The sequence below is a fragment of the Solanum lycopersicum genome, chromosome 4 (genome assembly GCF_036512215.1).
Source record: "Solanum lycopersicum chromosome 4, SLM_r2.1".
NCBI lineage: Eukaryota > Viridiplantae > Streptophyta > Magnoliopsida > Solanales > Solanaceae > Solanum > Solanum lycopersicum.
In genome coordinates, this window is record NC_090803.1 from 4576118 (window position 1) to 4594045 (window position 17928).

At 34.6% G+C, this 17928-nt stretch overlaps 3 protein-coding genes across 3 annotated transcripts; 2 read left to right on the top strand and 1 right to left on the bottom strand.

Annotated features, from left to right (window-relative positions):
* The first annotated feature begins 2109 nt into the window (after nt 1-2109).
* On the top strand, nt 2110-4487 carry LOC138347856 (uncharacterized). The gene is made up of 3 exons (XM_069296436.1): nt 2110-2380; nt 3001-3169; nt 3905-4487. The coding sequence occupies exons 2-3, from the start codon at nt 3041-3043 to the stop codon at nt 4307-4309; spliced, it is 534 nt and encodes a 177-aa protein (XP_069152537.1). The 5' UTR covers nt 2110-2380; nt 3001-3040; the 3' UTR covers nt 4310-4487.
* A 403-nt stretch (nt 4488-4890) lies between these two features.
* On the bottom strand, nt 4891-9800 carry LOC101258549 (UBP1-associated protein 2B-like). Its single transcript, XM_004236691.5, has 2 exons — nt 8222-9800; nt 4891-6245 (listed from the first exon to the last, which is right to left on the bottom strand). The coding sequence occupies exons 1-2, from the start codon at nt 9628-9630 to the stop codon at nt 6242-6244; spliced, it is 1413 nt and encodes a 470-aa protein (XP_004236739.1). The 5' UTR covers nt 9631-9800; the 3' UTR covers nt 4891-6241.
* A 2964-nt stretch (nt 9801-12764) lies between these two features.
* LOC101258247 (uncharacterized) lies at nt 12765-17747 on the top strand. Its single transcript, XM_004236690.5, has 7 exons — nt 12765-13173; nt 14138-14223; nt 14430-14576; nt 14679-14787; nt 15933-16056; nt 16637-16910; nt 17382-17747. The coding sequence occupies exons 1-7, from the start codon at nt 13002-13004 to the stop codon at nt 17487-17489; spliced, it is 1020 nt and encodes a 339-aa protein (XP_004236738.1). The 5' UTR covers nt 12765-13001; the 3' UTR covers nt 17490-17747.
* Nucleotides 17748-17928: the final 181 nt, after the last annotated feature.

Here is a 17928-nt window from a genome sequence, read left to right on the forward strand (position 1 = left end):
TGTCACGTGAATCGAAGTCACATAATCATTGTGTTTCATTTTATTCACAATTGTATTTGGCCATTGATTGGGATGGTTTTTGTAAAATATGAAGTAACATTTGAAAATAAAATAATAGTAATAATCTTGAAGTGTTTTTCAAAATTCCAAATACAACTAAAAAATATTTCATGACCAAAGAAGAATTCTGGAATAAAGAATCATCATAGTCTAAATATAGCTCTTTCCCTTTCTTGAGTAATATTTAACTTGCTTAACTCCATCATACTAAACTCTATTGTATTCAATAAAACAACAATAATAAATATAATCTATTTTTGTCAATTATCATAACAAAAACTCAAGTAATTAAAAGGTTGTACATGTTCTCATACATGTTTGAGAATTTATTTTATATAATTTCAGATATATGGATTAACCATTAAGTTCAAAATATGGAATGAGAAAATTGACATAACTTGGATCACTAGTCGAATAGTCGCTGCTAATAGTGCATTTTATAGGCAACTAAAGTCACTAATAGTGTGGCAACTAAAGTTGCCACAAAAACCTGTCAATAGCCGCCACTAATAGTCACTTTAGTGGCAACAAAGCACCGCAAAAACATGTCAATAGTCGCCCTAATAGCTTCTTTCAGTCGCAACTAAAACCGCCGCAAAAACTTGTTAACTGTCGCAATAATAGTATCTTTTAGTGGCAACAAAAGTCGCCGCAAAAACCCATCAACAATCACTACTAACAGTACCTTTTAGTGGCAACTAAGCCGCCGCAAAAAACTGAGAATAGCCGCCACTATAGTGGCAACAAAAGTCGCCTCACACCTGTAAATAGTCGCCATTAATAATATCTTTTAGTGGCAACTGAAGTCGCTGCAAATCCTATTAATTGTAGCCATTAGTAGTTCTTTTAGTGGCAACCAAAACCGCCGCAAAAACCTGTCAATTGCCTCCAATTAATAGTGTCTTAGTGGCAACGAAATCGCCGCAAAGACCTGTCAACAGTCGCCACTAATAGCGTCTTTAGTGGCAACTAAAGTCGCCACAAAAACCTGTCAATAGTACTAATAATCTCTTTTAGTGGCATCAAAAGTCGCCGCAAATATTGTCAATAGCCGTCACTAATAGTATCTTAATAGAATCTTTTAGTGGCAACTTCTATCGTTGCAAGTAACTATTTATTGTTGCCACGAATACTATCTTTTAGTGTCAACTTAAGTCGCCGCGAAAACTAGCACTAAAAGTGTGTTTTCGTGGCAACACTTGTCGCTGCTAATATTTATAATAGTCGCCACTAATAGGTTATTTTTAATGGCAACCTTTGTTGCTGTTAAGACCTATACCACTAAAGCATGTTCAGTTGCAACTTGCAACACTTGTTGTAGCAAATACCTATAATTTTCTCTATGAAATATTTATGTGAATGACCCAACTTTAAACGATGGCCCAAGTACAAATCAATTATAGAAAAGTGATCATGCCCAGTTGGGCTATGTATCTGTGGTCTTTTTCACTATAAACCCAAGGCTCATAAAATTTCATATTCTCTCTTAACTACTATAGTTAGTGTGTTGTACACTTCGTTTTATATCATATTTGAGTTGGTACAAAATTTAAGAAAGAATTTTTTTTTTGAAATAAGTGGTCTAAAGTCAGCTATATATGTTCGTGTGATTATAAATCATTTCATTATGAATAAAATGATATTCCTAAAGTCAAATTATTATTAAATATAGAAGTTTGTCATTATTCGACGGACTAAAATGAAAAGTCAGTTATATAAATTGAGACACTGGGAATAGCTTAACTATAGTAATTCGTAAGTACAACTCCAACGCATCTTCCTCTACAAGGCTTCAAGAACAATATACAACCAAACCTACCATTATAATCTACGATATTAAATGAGAATCTTAATAGCTTAATTAGTCGATTATCTGAATTTTGACCTTGATGGTTTAAATTCTTCGTCTTGTAATGTCATTTACCCTCGTACCCCAATTATAATTTTGCTTAGTTACTTGATTGAATTCTAAAATTTAATTAATTACTCACTACTCACTAATTATTGCATCATAATTAACTAAAGTTACATACAAGTATACTAATGTTCGGGCAGCATCAGGATCAAGCAGCTGATATTTTTAGAGAAGAAAACGCTGCCCGGACTGCCCGTAACGGCTGTAGAGAGAGATTACGGGCAGCTTTCTCTCAGTAACCACTAAGGAAGAGTTCATTCTTCAAGCTGATTATATTTACCCCATTGTTTGGTCTATGTTGATCGGACGGTCCAGAATGAACGCTGCTTTTGATCTTAATTTCTCTACGATATAGCTCTGAAATTCCTCCGATCTGCTTCATCGGAGCACCGATCTGTCTTTCCGGTTAGTTTATCGGCTCCGATTTGCTGAATTTTAGCTACTTCTGGTTTTTCTTCTAGAAAATTCCGCCGTTCAGTTGAAATATTTTTAGGAAAGAGTTCTTCTCCTTGTTTTCTGTTTTCCGGCTCCGATAGATCAATTTTATCCACTTCAATATTTCCTTCTCGTTGTTTTCTGTTTTCCGGCTGCGATTAGCTGAATTTGGACGTTTGTTTTTTCCTTTGTGCGGTTCAGTTTATTTGACAATTGATGAAGTTTGTTGAGTTCTCCGACTGTGATTTGGCGAATTCTCTGCTCTGCTCCGTAACGAGATAAATTTTTCTGTTGTTTTCTGTTTTCCGGTTCCTATTAGCTGAATTTACTCTGCTTCAGTTTATTTTTCTTTCTAGAACCTTCTGAGGCTTAGTTTATTTCGAGTAATTTCTCTTGTTTACTTCGTTAAGTGATGAATTCTTCTCATTTTTTTCTGTTTTCCGGCAAAATATAAGTTCTCCGATGAACGGATGACATTTTTTCCGGCACAAAAGTAGTCGTCTTCTTCATTAGCAGCTTAGAATAGTCTTATCGTTTTCTGAAATTCTGTGTTTGGTCATAATCTAACGGCTGAGAATTGATGGATGCAGCGATCTGAGTTTGTTGGTGTGATTGTACCGTACCGTACTGATGGAGACAAGCAGAGGTTCAGTCTCTGTTGCCATGATTAGACAGAGTATGCTAACTTGCGCCGGTCAATCACTGGTAGCTTTATTTATTTCTTCACTGGTTAAAACTCACATTCTCACTCTCACCCAGGTACTTAAAATTTAACTCGATTGATTTTTTTATATTTTCATCACAATTTATTTTACACAGCTAAATTAATTCGATTGATTTTATATTTTCGTCTCAATTTATTTTGAGATGGCTAGAGTTGTTTGAATTTAAGAGTAGAATTTAAAATTCTGAATCTCAAACATTTACCTACATCACATATATATTTATATTAAAACAAATACAAATGTTTTTCATCAGTTTTGGCATATTTATTATTATAGAGTCAGTTGCTTTTCAAATTTTATTAAATTATTTTAGGCTAAATATAAATTTAGAAGCAAGTCATGCGCCGGAGCCTGGAATTTTTTCCTGGTTTGTAGTGATTCTTTACGTGTCATATATATATTTTTTTAATTTCTATCTTTATCCTCTTTATTTCATTTTCTTTTTAGAACATTTTTTCTCAATCTGTTAATTTTTCTACTATGAAAGATTGATATAATTTACATTAAACTTGTCTGACAATTTACATTTTTTTATATAATTTACAAGCTATTTCATTTAACATATCAAAAAAAATAGCAATGAATTTCCTTTGATTTAAAAAACGAAAAGAAAAATACAAAGAACTAGAATGTATTTTATGTGTTGGATATTTCCAATGGGGAGTGCAGTTAGCATAAATTCAACCAACATTATTCTGGTCCACTTGAATGTGAAATATCTACAATTTTATTGAGATTTTAATTTTAAATGTTCTGTTTTTATAATTAGGGGTACTTGAAGCTTCTTGAACAAAAGGCTAAAAAGGGAGATGAGCATCATGTATCTTCCCCAAGCAAGCCTCTTGATGCTGAGGAAGACGGCAATGAGACAGGGGATGAGGATGGAGACGGAGATGAAGGTGAAGACTTGTCATCTGAAGATGGAGAAAATGTGAACAATAATCCAAACACAAATGACAGCAACTCCAAAAAACATCCTAGAGAAGGGGCAGGAGGTGCTGAAGAGAACGGTGAAGATGATGATGACGGTCCAGATGATGAAGAAGATGACGAAGATGGGCCTGATGAAGGCGAGGAAGATACTGTGGAAGAAGAGGACGAGGACGGTGAAGATGAAGATGAAGAAGATGAGGAGGAAGAAGAAATTCAGCCACCAAAAAAGAGGAAGAAGTGAATTATCCACAACAGGCGATATCGTGGTCTGTTATGTTGACACTTGGTGTCTTAATGCACAACTAGAGTACTACTACTTAAAAAACTCCTAACTGCAGCAATGTTTAGAGGATGTTTTCTATTCATAAAAATCACTATGATTTGCTGCATATATGAGAATAGATCAATTTTGAAGTTAATACGACAACAGACGTATTCAACTGGATTAATTAGGCAAAAAGTATTATACATCAGGGAAAGCAGTCTAGCTTCTGATAAGAAAATGATCAAAATCTATGTAGTAAACTCTACATAACTACAACCAACCTAATCTAATGACAAGTGACAGACACTAAGACATAGGGTTCAAGAATAAGAACAAGTAAATCTTAAGATTATGTTGCTACGTTTCTTCAATAACAATATCAGAAACAGGTGTGTGTCGAGTCCCCCAAAACCAGGAACTGAGCAGCATAATCTTAAGGTAACAATATCATCAGTTCTATTTCGGGATCAGAATGCCAACATCTGTAGCATGAAGCGCTACCAACAGAATTGAATTTGTGAACATACTTGTTTCTGAGGATGAAAAGAAAGAGAAACTAATGCAAGATACTTTTAACACTTCATTTCTTCAAATTTAATAAGCTTTGTACAGGTGAATAAAATATATATACAAAGAGAAAACAGAAAGCTAATGGTACAAGCTGAACAATGAAAACCATACTCCAATGACAAAAATTCACTTAGAACAAAGATAACATCCACCTCAAAACTTCTAAATACGAGTCTTATCAAAGTGAGAAAGCATGAATTTTCATGCAAAAGGAAGTGACGGAATGATTTCTGAAAATCATTACTTAAAAATATAAAAAATGAAGGAAAAAAGGAATAAAATGAATCAATATATATTCTATAAGAAAAACAAGCCTAATTAAGCTCTTAGTTGCGCAAACTCTTCACTTTTTGATGCCAAATCCGTGTCGGGTTCTCCAAAAATATACTACTTTTGCCAAATCCGACACATACTATTGACATTTCTGAAGAGCTCGAGCAACATAGAATTCAATATCTATTCTAAAAGAAAAAACAAGCCTAATTAAGCTCTTTGTTGCACGGACTCTTCACTTTTTATGCCGCAACCGTGTCGAATTCTCCAAAAATACACTACTTTTGGCAAATCCGACACGCAACCATTGACATATCTGAAGAGTCTGATCAACAAAGAATTAGCTTGAACAAATTAAAACAACAGAAAAAATAAGACTTCTGTTTTTAAAAGAAAAAAATACGACTGCCTAAAATGGAGAAAAGAATCAAGATTGTGTATTAGTTAACAACAAAGAAAACCTAAGTCATCCTCGTAAAAAGTTGAATAAAGTTAGGAGTTATTAAAACAGAATAAAGATATGAATATGTAAATTTTTGAAAAAAAATATAAAAAATTTCTATTAGTAGTTAGCAATAAACATAGAAGAACCCCTACTCATCCTTGTTAATAGTTAAAATGATGTTTTAAAACTAAGCAAAAGAGAATCTATACACACACACACACAGAAATTTCAAGGTAATAATTTTTCATACTTAAAAAGCATATTTTCACGCAAAGAGAATATGGCATACGATAAGGCCTAATAACAATATCAAGAAAATACTTGGCCAAATAAGAATACTGGAGCAAATATAAGAGCAAGATTTTTTTTTCCCGACAAATCCACTTCAAAATAAGTCTAGACGGAATGTATCCATCAAAGAGAAGGGTAATGCAAACGGCATTATCCAGCAAGTTCTATAGGAACTTGACTTATCAGTAAGAAGTATGGATTGTATGAAAGTAAAGATATAAGAAACATATGGCTACAATTCTGATAAAATGCAAGCCACTGGCAAACACTGACCCTTAGACACTCATCAGATGCTTCAATGACTTCGTTTCATCATGGTCTGGCATTGTTCATCTGCAAGATCATACACAAGTAAGCACCAGATAATAGATTTAACACGGGAGAAGGGGCTGGGGCTATGTAAAAGGTGAAGCGAAATCAAAAGGTCATTTAACTGATATAAAAAGAGAAGGAAGAACGGGAAGCACAGACTTTTGTATATTCAAATCAAGAGGGATATAACTTCTTTTTAAAAAAAACAATTTATCAATTAATTAACTCGTGCTCTCGTCCTTGCTTTACCTGGGCTTCCTAATCTCATGAAGAAAGGTGGAAAGTATCATAAGAGACCTTTGTTTCTAGAACATGCTAGTTTTTTCCATGCATATTGAATATGATAACAAAGAATTTAATATGTAATATGATAACAAAGAATCAACATCACAGATAACAAATGTTGTAGTTAGACTGGTTAAACATACCTTAGTCTGAAAGGTTTCTGCAGATATATGTCACATATTCATAGCACAAGGGACAGGGGAGGATCACAGGTAGCAAAGGTAGCAGGATAAAGGTTAACTATTTTCCGTTTTTACTACAACACTTTACTCGTAATGACACTTTACTTTACTCCATATGACTACTTTCACCCCTCTTTTCAGCTGATATGTTACCCAGAGAGCTTCTGGTTGTAGTTTGCTTAGTGAACTTGAGATTCTTTATGATGAATGACCATGGCTGTAGAATCTACATGTCATATATAGACACTAACTACTTATCGATTTTAGCTTACAATAACTGAATAGGTTCTAAGACAATTCGTTGGTTTTTGAGATAGATCAATCAACTAAACCTCAATCCAAACTAGTTCGGTCGGCTATACGAGTTCTGTATGCCCATTCAATCAATTTACGACCATTTTACATCACTGATAACTAATCTAAAACAAATTCTAGGCGCTAGTTTGCAGAGGAAGCCCTGGGATTTGAAGACAACAAAGACACTACTAGACGCAGATGTGAGTTAGTTGAAGTACTGACACTTCATCAGAAAATATTGTCAAAGAAGTATAAAATGGAAGGTATCATAAATAGAACGAGAGTGTAACATGGTTCAATGTTTGGTTTTGATGGTTTTGACCCTGTATACTTTGAGGTTGCTAGTTCGAATCTGGCTTGAAGTTTTATTTATATGTTTTTTTTCTATTTTGAAAATATAACAACAAAAAATGTAAGTGACCAAGAAACGAACACAGGACACCTTGCTTGCAAAGAAGCGGAAAGATATGCATTGGACCAATGTACCAAATCAGCCTTTGTGTTTGATGGTGCACAATTAAATATATCATCCTTATTTAGGTATATACATGTATAATTCCAAATTTAACGCCCGCGCACCCCCTCCCTCAAATGTTGGTCCGCCTCTACTAATTAGTAAGATATGCCAATTATAGCTGAATATTTGTGGCAACAAAGTAGGGCACTCAGAGACGAGAAGATCTAAGAAAAAGTGAAGAACTTTACTTCTACTGCAAGCAAAACATGGAAATAAGAACAAAAATAACATTGATAACCTAGTCAGATTGCCTGTACAGATGTTCTAGCATACCAAATAAGCAAGTTTAGAAATAGTAATAATCACATGTAAGTAGAAGGAACAAATCAAGAAAATGCAGTTTATGGAAAGAATAATCTTAATAGTTAGCAGAAATGATGATAGAAGTTCAAATAGTGAGACACTGTATGCAAATGTCTCCAAAGTAAGAATTGAATTAACAAAAATACTCTCTTTCCGTTCACTTTTACCTGTCTACTCGACCAGATCAACAGGAGACAATCTTTCTTTCATGTCTTACCCTTAATATTAATCACTTCTTTCCCGAGAATTTTTTGAAATGTCATTAGTCATGGATGTTAAAACAAAATATGCACATCATTTATTACTACTACTACTTATTAAGGGGAGTGCAAAGTCTATCGTGGACAAGTAAGAAATGAACAAATGGAGTACAACTTTACACAAAACATAGTATCAAATAGAAGACCAAGTACCTGAAGTGCGGCGGGTAGCCACTGCTTCCCGGATACTTTGCAGACGAAGGTTGGCCAGCCTGGTTGTTTTGGTAGAGCTGCAATAAGCCGGGAGCCACTCCCCCAGTAGAACCACCTGTGCTGCCACCAACACCACCATATGGCCCTAAACCCCCAGTAGAACCACCTGTGCGGCTACCAACACCACCATATGCCCCTAGGCCCCCAGTGGAACCACCTGTGCTGCTAACAACACTGCCATATGCCCCTAACACCCCAGTAGAACCACCTGTGCTGCTACCAGCACCACCATATGCCCCTAAACCTGAAACACCCCCTCCTACACTATCTAACACCCCACCATATCCTGCTGCCATCCCCATTCCACCACCCATTTGCTGGCCGAAACCACCAACTCCTGCAAATGGATTCCCATATGCTCCATAAGGATTAGCAAGTGCTCCACCATAAAACGGATTCATCATTGGCACATCCGTGTTCTGACCCAACATCCCCATACTGTGACCAGCAGCAACTGGAGCATACACGCCTTGCCCTGGTGGCATTGCCAACAGCGGCTGTTGTACAGCCTCCGTGGTGATACTAGCCGCTCCACCACCAATCTTCCCCTCAGCCGCCTTCTTACAATGCAATTGCCTCCCCTCAAAAATCTTAGAGGATTTTTCCAGACATTTCTTGGCCGCCTCCACGGTTTTGTACACAAACAAAGCATACCCTTTTGATTTCCCAGTTGATGGATCAAATCCCATTGGACCAGCTTCAATTTCCCCAAACTTAGCAAAAAAGCTCCTCAATTTCTCCGAATTAACTTTCTTTGGCACGTTACTCACATATATCTTCCGGTTACCGATTTCATTAGTCCCAGAAACCGCAGTCTCTTTCATTGAAGCCAACTTACACGAAGCTAAACGATTGTTGATCATCTTCTGAGGCTCTTTCAGCGCTTTTGCAGCTGATTTCCTAGTCTTAAACAGAACAAAGGCATACCCTTTAGCATTTCCAGTAGCATGATCCATCACAAGGTTGCATTCCTCAATCTCCCCGTACGGTTCAAAGACGGCCAGCAGCACCGGGCGCGTGGTATCACGCGGCAACCCATAAACGAAGATTTTCCTGTGGCTGATGTCTTTATCAGCATGTGACTGGATAAGCCTGTAAAAAGCAGGGAGAACAACTGCGGTATCCACAGCTAGGGTAACCAGTTGATCCTTTGAGTAAGGTTCGAGAAGCTTCTGGATTTTCAGCGGTAACGATTCGGCGTCGGAACCGGAATTGGAATTGGGTGGGTTAGAAGAATCTGATTTGGGTGTTTTTGGCTGCTGATTTTTGTTGATTTTAGAGGGCGTAGCAATGGAATCTGCTGCCTGCTTGCCAAGCTTTCGCTTTTTCACCTCATTGTTAGCAGCCATGGGAGCTTGAAGGTAAGGATTTTTTGCTTAAACACGAAGGGAAGAGAGGGCTGCAGGGTTTTGAAGTCTGCTTAGAGCTGATTCACTTCGTTTTTTTATATCAATGAGAAAATAGACAAGACTTTTACCTCTGTTTTTGAGGCCCACAAAGACAAAGGAAGCATTGGCCCAATGAGATCATCTAGATTCATACGGAGTATAAATTACTCAATTCAATAGTAATAAATTAAAATATTTATGAAAAGAAAAATATACAAAAATTAAGAAAAGTATTGTGTTATACCTAAGGAAAGAAAATAATAATAACGATAAAATAATAGGTAAACTAAAGAAAATAAATGCATAAAATTAATACTATGACATATGTTGTGTAGATTTTCGTGAAACTTAAATTCGCCAAAAAGTAAGTTAAAACCTAAAATTTCATATATGATCGCGTCATTAACATATTAATTATTTTTATCAAAGTAGTTTAACTATCGTTTCTATCGTCAAAATCTTTATATTTTGAGTATGTTAATACTAAAATCACACGGTCTAAAAATATTAAATTTACGTGATAATTTATTTTTAGTCTTTATTAAAATTCAATTGAATTTTTTTTAGGTGTGATTTCATAAATTGAGTAACAATCACAATAACATACTTGGTAGTCAGGGTAATTTGATATGTGAAATCTGAAAAAGGATAAAATAAATGAGAATTTACATTAATCACTCTAGTTTAGAGCTAACTACTTAGATTTATTATAGTTTGCAATATTAAGAATATAATTTGATACGTCCAGATACGTTTAGATACACATATCTCGAGATATACAGGGTTAAAATTATATATTTTTTATTCTAAATATATTATGTCCAAGTGAATTTACATGTATCTAAGATAGATAACAAATCTCGATCGCGTCTAACCTATTTTGCTCGTCACTCTCCGATGCATTTGATATCCCAAAATACACGACAAAGGAAGCATTGACCCAATGATCATCTAGATTCACATAAGTATAAAGTACAAAGTTATTTTAGAAAGATTCTCTATTCAAATACAATAAATTAGAATGTTGATGAAAAGAAAAATACGACAATTAATAAAAAAATCATTGTTTTATATCTATGGAAAGAACATAATAATAATAATGATAAAATAATAGGGTAATAAAAAAATACATGCATAAAATTAATACTACAATATATGCCGCTCAGATTTTCGTGAAATCTAAATTCGTTAAAACGCAAGTTAAGACCTAAAAATATCATATATAATCATGTAACTAACATATTTAATATACCAAAGTTGTTTAACTATCGTTTCTATCGTCAAAGGCCCTATATTTGAGTGTGTTAATACTAAAATCACACAATCTAAAAATATTAAATTTTTCGGATAATTTATTTTTACTCTTTATTAAAATTCAAATTTTTAGTGCAATTTCATAAAATTGAGTAACAATCACAATAACATAGTCAGTATTTAGGATAATTTCATATGTCAAATCTAAAAAGGATAAAATAGTGTAGAACTTGCATAAATCACATTACTCTAAAAGCTAATTACTTAGATATACTATAGTTTATAATATTAAGAATTTTACCATATTTTGATGCATTCAAATACGTTTAGATACATGAATCTCGAGATACATAGGGTCAAAATTACATGTTCTTTATTTTAAATACATTATATCCAAGTGGATTTGCATGTACCTGAGATACATAACAAATCTCGCTCGTCACTCTCCTATATATGCGTCTAATATCCCAAATACATGTGAATCATACTAGATACGTACATATTTGTGTATCTAGTGTGATTTTCATTTATTTGAGATACATAATTTTGCCTGTTTCTCTCCTAATTTGAGTGTATATAATAATAAAAAACACGTATCAAATGTATTTTTCTCAAAATATATAGAGAACTCTTAATTAGTGATAAGATATATTATATTTTTAAAGTATAGATAACAATAATATATATGATAGTGAAGTAAACTTAATTATGTAATTTTCCCCAACTTATTAGCAGAATGAAGAAAAACAATTAAATATTACAAATAAAGTATTCACGAAGAAAAATATGAGAATGAAGAACGATGTGCCAAATAAAAAGCAATAGCTAACAAAAAAAGGAAACAATAATAAAAACAAAATAATACATAACTAAAAAGTACATACATAAGGCTATTACTGCGATAGATTTTCGTAAAAGTCATTTAACTATCATTTTTTGACGTAAAATCACTATATATTAACATATAATAATACAAGGGGAAGAAACTTTGAAATATTCCATAATTCTAAGCCTCGCGGGCCAAGAAATTTGAAGGGTTAAAGCAAGCTGACCCTTCGTTCGGAAGGGTCTGAAAATGCTCAATTCTAGAAGGATCATGGGTTGGAGCGGGTAGTTTTTTTTCCTTTTTCTTTCAAACTTATAATTCTATAACATCAAGAAAATGAGAAAATCTTCAACTAGAATATGACAAACAATGGTGTTGTTTTAATAATACTACCAAAAAATCTAGTGTAACTAGCATATATATCTTGTATACCAGACACGCATGCGAGATAAAGAGAGTGACAATCAACGTTATAGAGAGGCAGGACTGTGAAATTTGTCTATGCATCCTAGATACACGTGAGTCTATTTTTATAGAGTTTATCTAGAACAGATTAACCTAATTTCGAGTCTATATATTTTGACATATATGTATCTGAACATACTAAAATCTGGTAAGATTCATAATATTACAACCTAATGTGTATTTAAGTAATTAAATTATATACTAGTGAGATTATTGTAAGTTACTCTAAACCGAAAAGTTTTGGCCCAGGAGCTGACTTTGGCCCGATCTTGATCAAACGTCAAGGCCAAGGGCTTATATGGACCGAACTTATAAGCCCTAGTTTCAAATTGGCTTGAAAAATCCTATCTCAATAACGGATTCGTCCGTTTTGATGATTTTATACAAGCGACTCATTTATATATCCATATTATTATATAAATAACTCATATAACTATCATGATTTTTTAAATAAAATTAAATTTATAAATTTTTGATCAAACTTTAACTTTTTTATTCTAAAAAATAAAATATGTCACATAAATTAGGATTGAGGAATATTCGTTTTCACAACCTTAAAAGAAAATATTAATTTTAAAAGTATTTCTACCTGCTTTCTTTCTTTTACCATTTTCACTTTCTCTTGTTTGTTGTCATCTCAATCTCAGACAACACAAGAGAAATCAAAAGGATCAGTTGGGAAGATATACATACTATATATACCTATACATATATATTGTTTTGGGTATCAATTCTTGATCCATTTTTTGCACAAATTTCTGTCCCTGTTTAACAATTTTGAGTGAAAATGTCAAAAGAAATTGAAATGGGTGTTGATCACACCGAACCCGAAGAATCTTCTCCTCTGATCCCTCCTACTGTAATTACTGTACCTAATATTAATGATGATGATGATATTATAGACCTTGAAGCAGGTCCTGATGAACATATTCAATGCCGTATTTGCCTCGAATCTGACGGTTAGTTTTTTTTTTTTTGAAATAGATTTATGGGTTTTTGTTTAAAGTTTCAATTTTTATAGATCCCCTGATCTTAAGATTGTAAATTGTATAAGTAGTTCTTGTTTGTTTGTAGATTTTGAAGTTGAAATTTGAAATTTTGAGTTTATGATGTTGTGGTTTTCTTTTGGAAGTAGTTATGTTTGAACATGTGGAAAAAAATTGAATTTTTGTGAGTTTTAAGTGAAAGATAAAAAATTATGGTTAAATGGTAGCTAAAATTCACCAAGTGAAAATACTTGCAAGACTTAGTTGGGAATAAGGGATACATGTTGGTATATTTACATTAGAGTTTAGGGTAGAGATGAGTGGGATTTAAGAGATTCTCTAGTTTTTGAAATTTGCAATGAAGGGTAAGGGTGTGGTCTAGTGTTTAATGAAGTAGTTGGGACTACTTGGAAACTATGAGGTCCCATGTTCAGAATTCCCAGCCTTATGGACAGAACCCTAGGGTAATTAGTCAAATTACGTACAAGCTGGTTTGGATAGGACGGTTATAAATAAAAGGATGAACTTTCTTCATTTGAAGATTTTGTTTTTTGGAATATTAGCTTGTTTATGTGAGTTGTGCAGTTAGCTGTTCTTGAAAAACTTGGTGATGTGGGACTCTTTACTTTGGAAATTGAAAGGTTGGTCCTTTACGGTGAATTGGGAGTCAAAAATGTGTGTTTTGTCCCTTCCATAAACTCAAATAGTTCAACAGCGTGTTTTTAGTTGCCTTAATAATGTTTTTCATATCAATGCGACAGTATGGCTGACTGAAGTTAACATTTTGTCTAGACAGTCTCAATTAGGTTTTTGTACTCTCTATTAGGAAATAAGCTGGTTGTTTAGTTTATTCAAGTGCATGTTAGTATACATCTATATGAAAAATTCATGATTTTGGTAATTAAGATGTTTGCAAATGTTTCACTTTGCTCTTTAGGTAGGGACTTTATAGCACCTTGCAAGTGCAAGGGAACATCAAAGTATGTCCATCGTGAGTGCCTTGATCAATGGCGTGCTGTCAAGGTATTTTTTCAGCCTTTTCAATCAGCTATTTTAAAGGAAGTTTTGAACTTTATTTTATGTTTGTAAGAGCCAAATATTAGATTGTTGGTGAAGCTTTAGACCAATAAATCCTGTACAGGCTGCATCTAGTGCCACAGACTTTCTTAAGCTTGAACCACCAAACATGCAAGTTTATCTACTCATAGCAAATATTTTGTCTTTTACAGGAAGGATTTGCCTTTGCCCATTGCACTACTTGCAAAGCTCCCTATCACCTGAGAGTTCACGTTAATGATGATAGAAAATGGCGGACTTTGAAGTTCCGATTTTTCGTAACCAGAGACATTTTATCCATTTTTCTTGCGGTCCAACTTGTAGGTGGTTGTCCCTCTTTAGTTTTGTTTTGATTTTTGAGATGTCTCTTTAATCCTCTCTGTCGAATATATATTCAGTTGATGGCTTAATTCTACATGCAGGTTATAGCTTCATTGGGATACTTAGTTTACATCATTGATACATACAAGAAATCCTGGCTTCGTTTGATTTGGGGATTCGATAGTGAACTAAGCTTCTACTACATATGCGGTAAAACATCATGAGCTTCGGTAGTTACAATAGTCCATGTATTTATTTTATCTCTAACTTTTAGGTGCTTTATTGTCATTATCTGCTAATAGGAATGTCCTCTTTATTGTTTTTCCTCGGTAATTTAAAGCTTCTCCTTCATTTATTTTCTTTCCATTGGGAATTTTCTTATGATTGATATGTTTTTTTTGAGAAATTTATTTATATTCTTGAAAAACTTTCTCATGGATGGGAAATTATATACTTCAAGGAGCTTAAGCTGCTATCCTTATTTTGCTTCATTTAATGGACAAAACTCTTTCTATGTAGAGAGATCTTTTGTTACTCCAGCTTGAACGAGAACTATTCTGCGTACTACTTGTTTGTTGGCAACGCTTAATTGTTTATTAGTATATTTTTAGTACCATGTTTTTGGATGAGGAGATCAGATCGTGAACACTCCGCGGTCCCGTATCATGATCCTTTTTTTCTCGGCAAAAGAGGAGGAAAACTTCATATGGGTCAGGGAAGGGGTGATGGGAAGCGTATACTGGCAGTGGAGGGAAGGGGGTTGAGGGGAGAGAAAGGATTTTCCAACTGAGGTAGGTGTTAGCTGGGTGCGGAGAGCTAAAGGAAGTTACTGAAGGCTGACAGACGGATTTTTTTTTTGGGCTAACCGTGGTTTTCAGATCAGCTTGTGCGCACCTCAACTTGTTCTACGGGAAACCCGACACCTCCCACCAATCACCTAGTAAGTAGGGACAAATATGTTATGTGATATTTTCCCATTTGTTTTAGCATTGGTGGACCAAGTTACCCGGTACGTATTGCTGGTGGCATCTAGGCAAGTATGCCGTTGAATTAGTCAAGCCCGGATACCATGGTTATAAAAAAAAATAAACGAAGCAAAAAAACCAATTTTCAGGAAAAACAGGTGTGAGGATTGATCTGCTTATTGCTTTATCCACGGAAGAAATAGACCTTTTCTTATGTGGGACATGGAAGGATCTCCATACTTTCTCCTGTCAAGAAATAGATAGATTGTCCACATAGAACTGTCTCCACAATTCTCTGGACTATATAATTTGATGCTTAAACCTTTTTTCTTCGACACTTGAACCGTTGCATGCTGTTAAATTTATGCGAAAGCTCTTGAACTTGTGCAGGGGCCCTGTTGTTTTTCGCTTTGCTGGGCCTATCTGGTTGCTTTATAACTTGTTTCGACCGAAGAGTGCGCAATGATTTGGCTCAGCCCTGCCGCGAAGTGTGCTTTTGCTGCTGTCATCCCGGGTACATATGATGCCTTCTTTCTATCAGTTTGTCCTTCCTCATTTGTCAAAGCAACAAGAAATAGAAATAGAACCAGCAGGATCTAGTTTATTCTCCAAAGATTATATGCATTGCTAATTTTCTATATAGGAAGTTAGGAACTAAAATGTCTTTGTTTCTTTCTCTTTGGGCGTGTTTTCCATGGAAAATATATTTTCTAAAATTTTGAGCAACTGAGCATGAGAAAATTGGAAAAATCCGTGCTGCAAACACCCTTTGTGTCTCTGAGAAAGAAGAATTGTATGGTTAATTTTAGAGTTTCCATTTATTTGGGAGTCAGACTAGTCTTGTTGCTATATAAAATATATTCGTTGTATTGACAGTTGTGTAGAGATTACCAACAATTACATGCTGAAGCATCTCTGAAACATTTCATGCATCATTTTTTTAATTGTTCATTTCTTCGTAATCTACTATCCTTTGTAACAAGTACAATAATAACTCCGAATTGGTTATTTTCTGATGGTTTTATATTACACTATTTTTTGAGATGGATGAGAGTTTGATAATGATCGTTGTTCTTGTTGGTATGTCCTTGCAGAGTCTGTGCCGATGGTCATTTGACTGGTGCACTCTGTATATGGACTGATTGTAGCACATGTTTTGAAGGTTGTGCTAGTATGGCCGGTGAATGTGGAAGTTGCATGGGAGGTGCCGGCGAAGCTGGGTTGCCATTTTTATTTATAGTGGCTTTAGTCGTGATTGGACTGTTTACAATCATTGGCATATTTTACAGTATTTTGGTTATTACGATGGTCGGACAGAGAATCTGGCAGCGCCACTACCACATACTTGCAAAAAGAATGCTCACCAAGGTGAGTGAAATCCCCTTGACTATCTTTTTCTCTTGTTCTGATGTGTTCAATTGCATATGATGTCTACACATGAAGGTTGTAGTTAATCCATTCTTGTTAATCATAAATAACCCCACCAACAAGAATTATATCGGTTTTATTGGGAAATCAAGTTTATAACAAAAATATAGTTTCCTCTGCCAACTGTAGTACATAATCATCCCCAAAGATCTCGACTTATATTTCAACCCAACTCGCCTATTTGACACCCCTAGTTTAATTAATCGTCATGAAAGTGATTCTAGTGTTAAAGTTTTGAAGGTTTTCATGTTACACTTCGTGGTTGTTGAATGAAAGGGAGTCTTGGAACAACGGTTCAGTTGTTCCTGTGTGACTCTATAGGTCACGGGTTTGAGCCATGAAATGAAACTGATACTTGCGTTAGGGTAGGCTGCATGTATCATACTAATATGTTTCTCAACTCTCATGTAGGAATACGTCGTGCAGGATGTTGATGGTGAGGATACTGGAAATGATTGGTCTCCTCCACCTCTCCCACAAGAGCATGTTCAACAACTGAAAACACTAGGACTTCTGTAAAACTTCAACCTATAGTTGACGGAAACTAGGGATGGATTGAAATTCCACCTCTTTGGGGGCCTCCGTTATGGTCCTCGAGTTTATGCATCTAGATAATGACATAATTTTTCTTATTCATCGATAGAAGATCTTGTGAGTCTGATATCGTTCATAGTTTATGAAAGATCACATGTAATTGTCAAGAAAACTACTTAAAATCATTCTAGTTATGGATGATCATATGCAATTGTCAATAAAGCTGATCATTAACAACCTAAATGAAGCAACATTATATAGCTCCCTTTAATGACACTACAAATACTAACATCTGATATATAATTTATAAGCTCTCAACTATACATCTAGTGGGTAATACTATTATTCTCCTTGGGGCAGAAGGGGTTCATCCAAACCTATCACATTGTATATACAAAGTCATAGTTTTTGTTATATAGTAGAT

Coding starts and splice junctions, on each gene's coding strand:
- LOC101258247 (XM_004236690.5), top strand. CDS start 13,002: ATGTCAAAAGAAATTGAAATGGGTGTTGATCACACCGAACCCGAAGAA. Junction 14,224..14,429: donor ATCAATGGCGTGCTGTCAAG/GTATTTTTTCAG, acceptor TGTCTTTTACAG/GAAGGATTTGCCTTTGCCCA. Junction 14,577..14,678: donor TTTTTCTTGCGGTCCAACTT/GTAGGTGGTTGT, acceptor TTCTACATGCAG/GTTATAGCTTCATTGGGATA.
- LOC138347856 (XM_069296436.1), top strand. CDS start 3,041: ATGGAGACAAGCAGAGGTTCAGTCTCTGTTGCCATGATTAGACAGAGT. Junction 3,170..3,904: donor ACATTCTCACTCTCACCCAG/GTACTTAAAATT, acceptor TTTTATAATTAG/GGGTACTTGAAGCTTCTTGA.
- LOC101258549 (XM_004236691.5), bottom strand. CDS start 9,630: ATGGCTGCTAACAATGAGGTGAAAAAGCGAAAGCTTGGCAAGCAGGCA.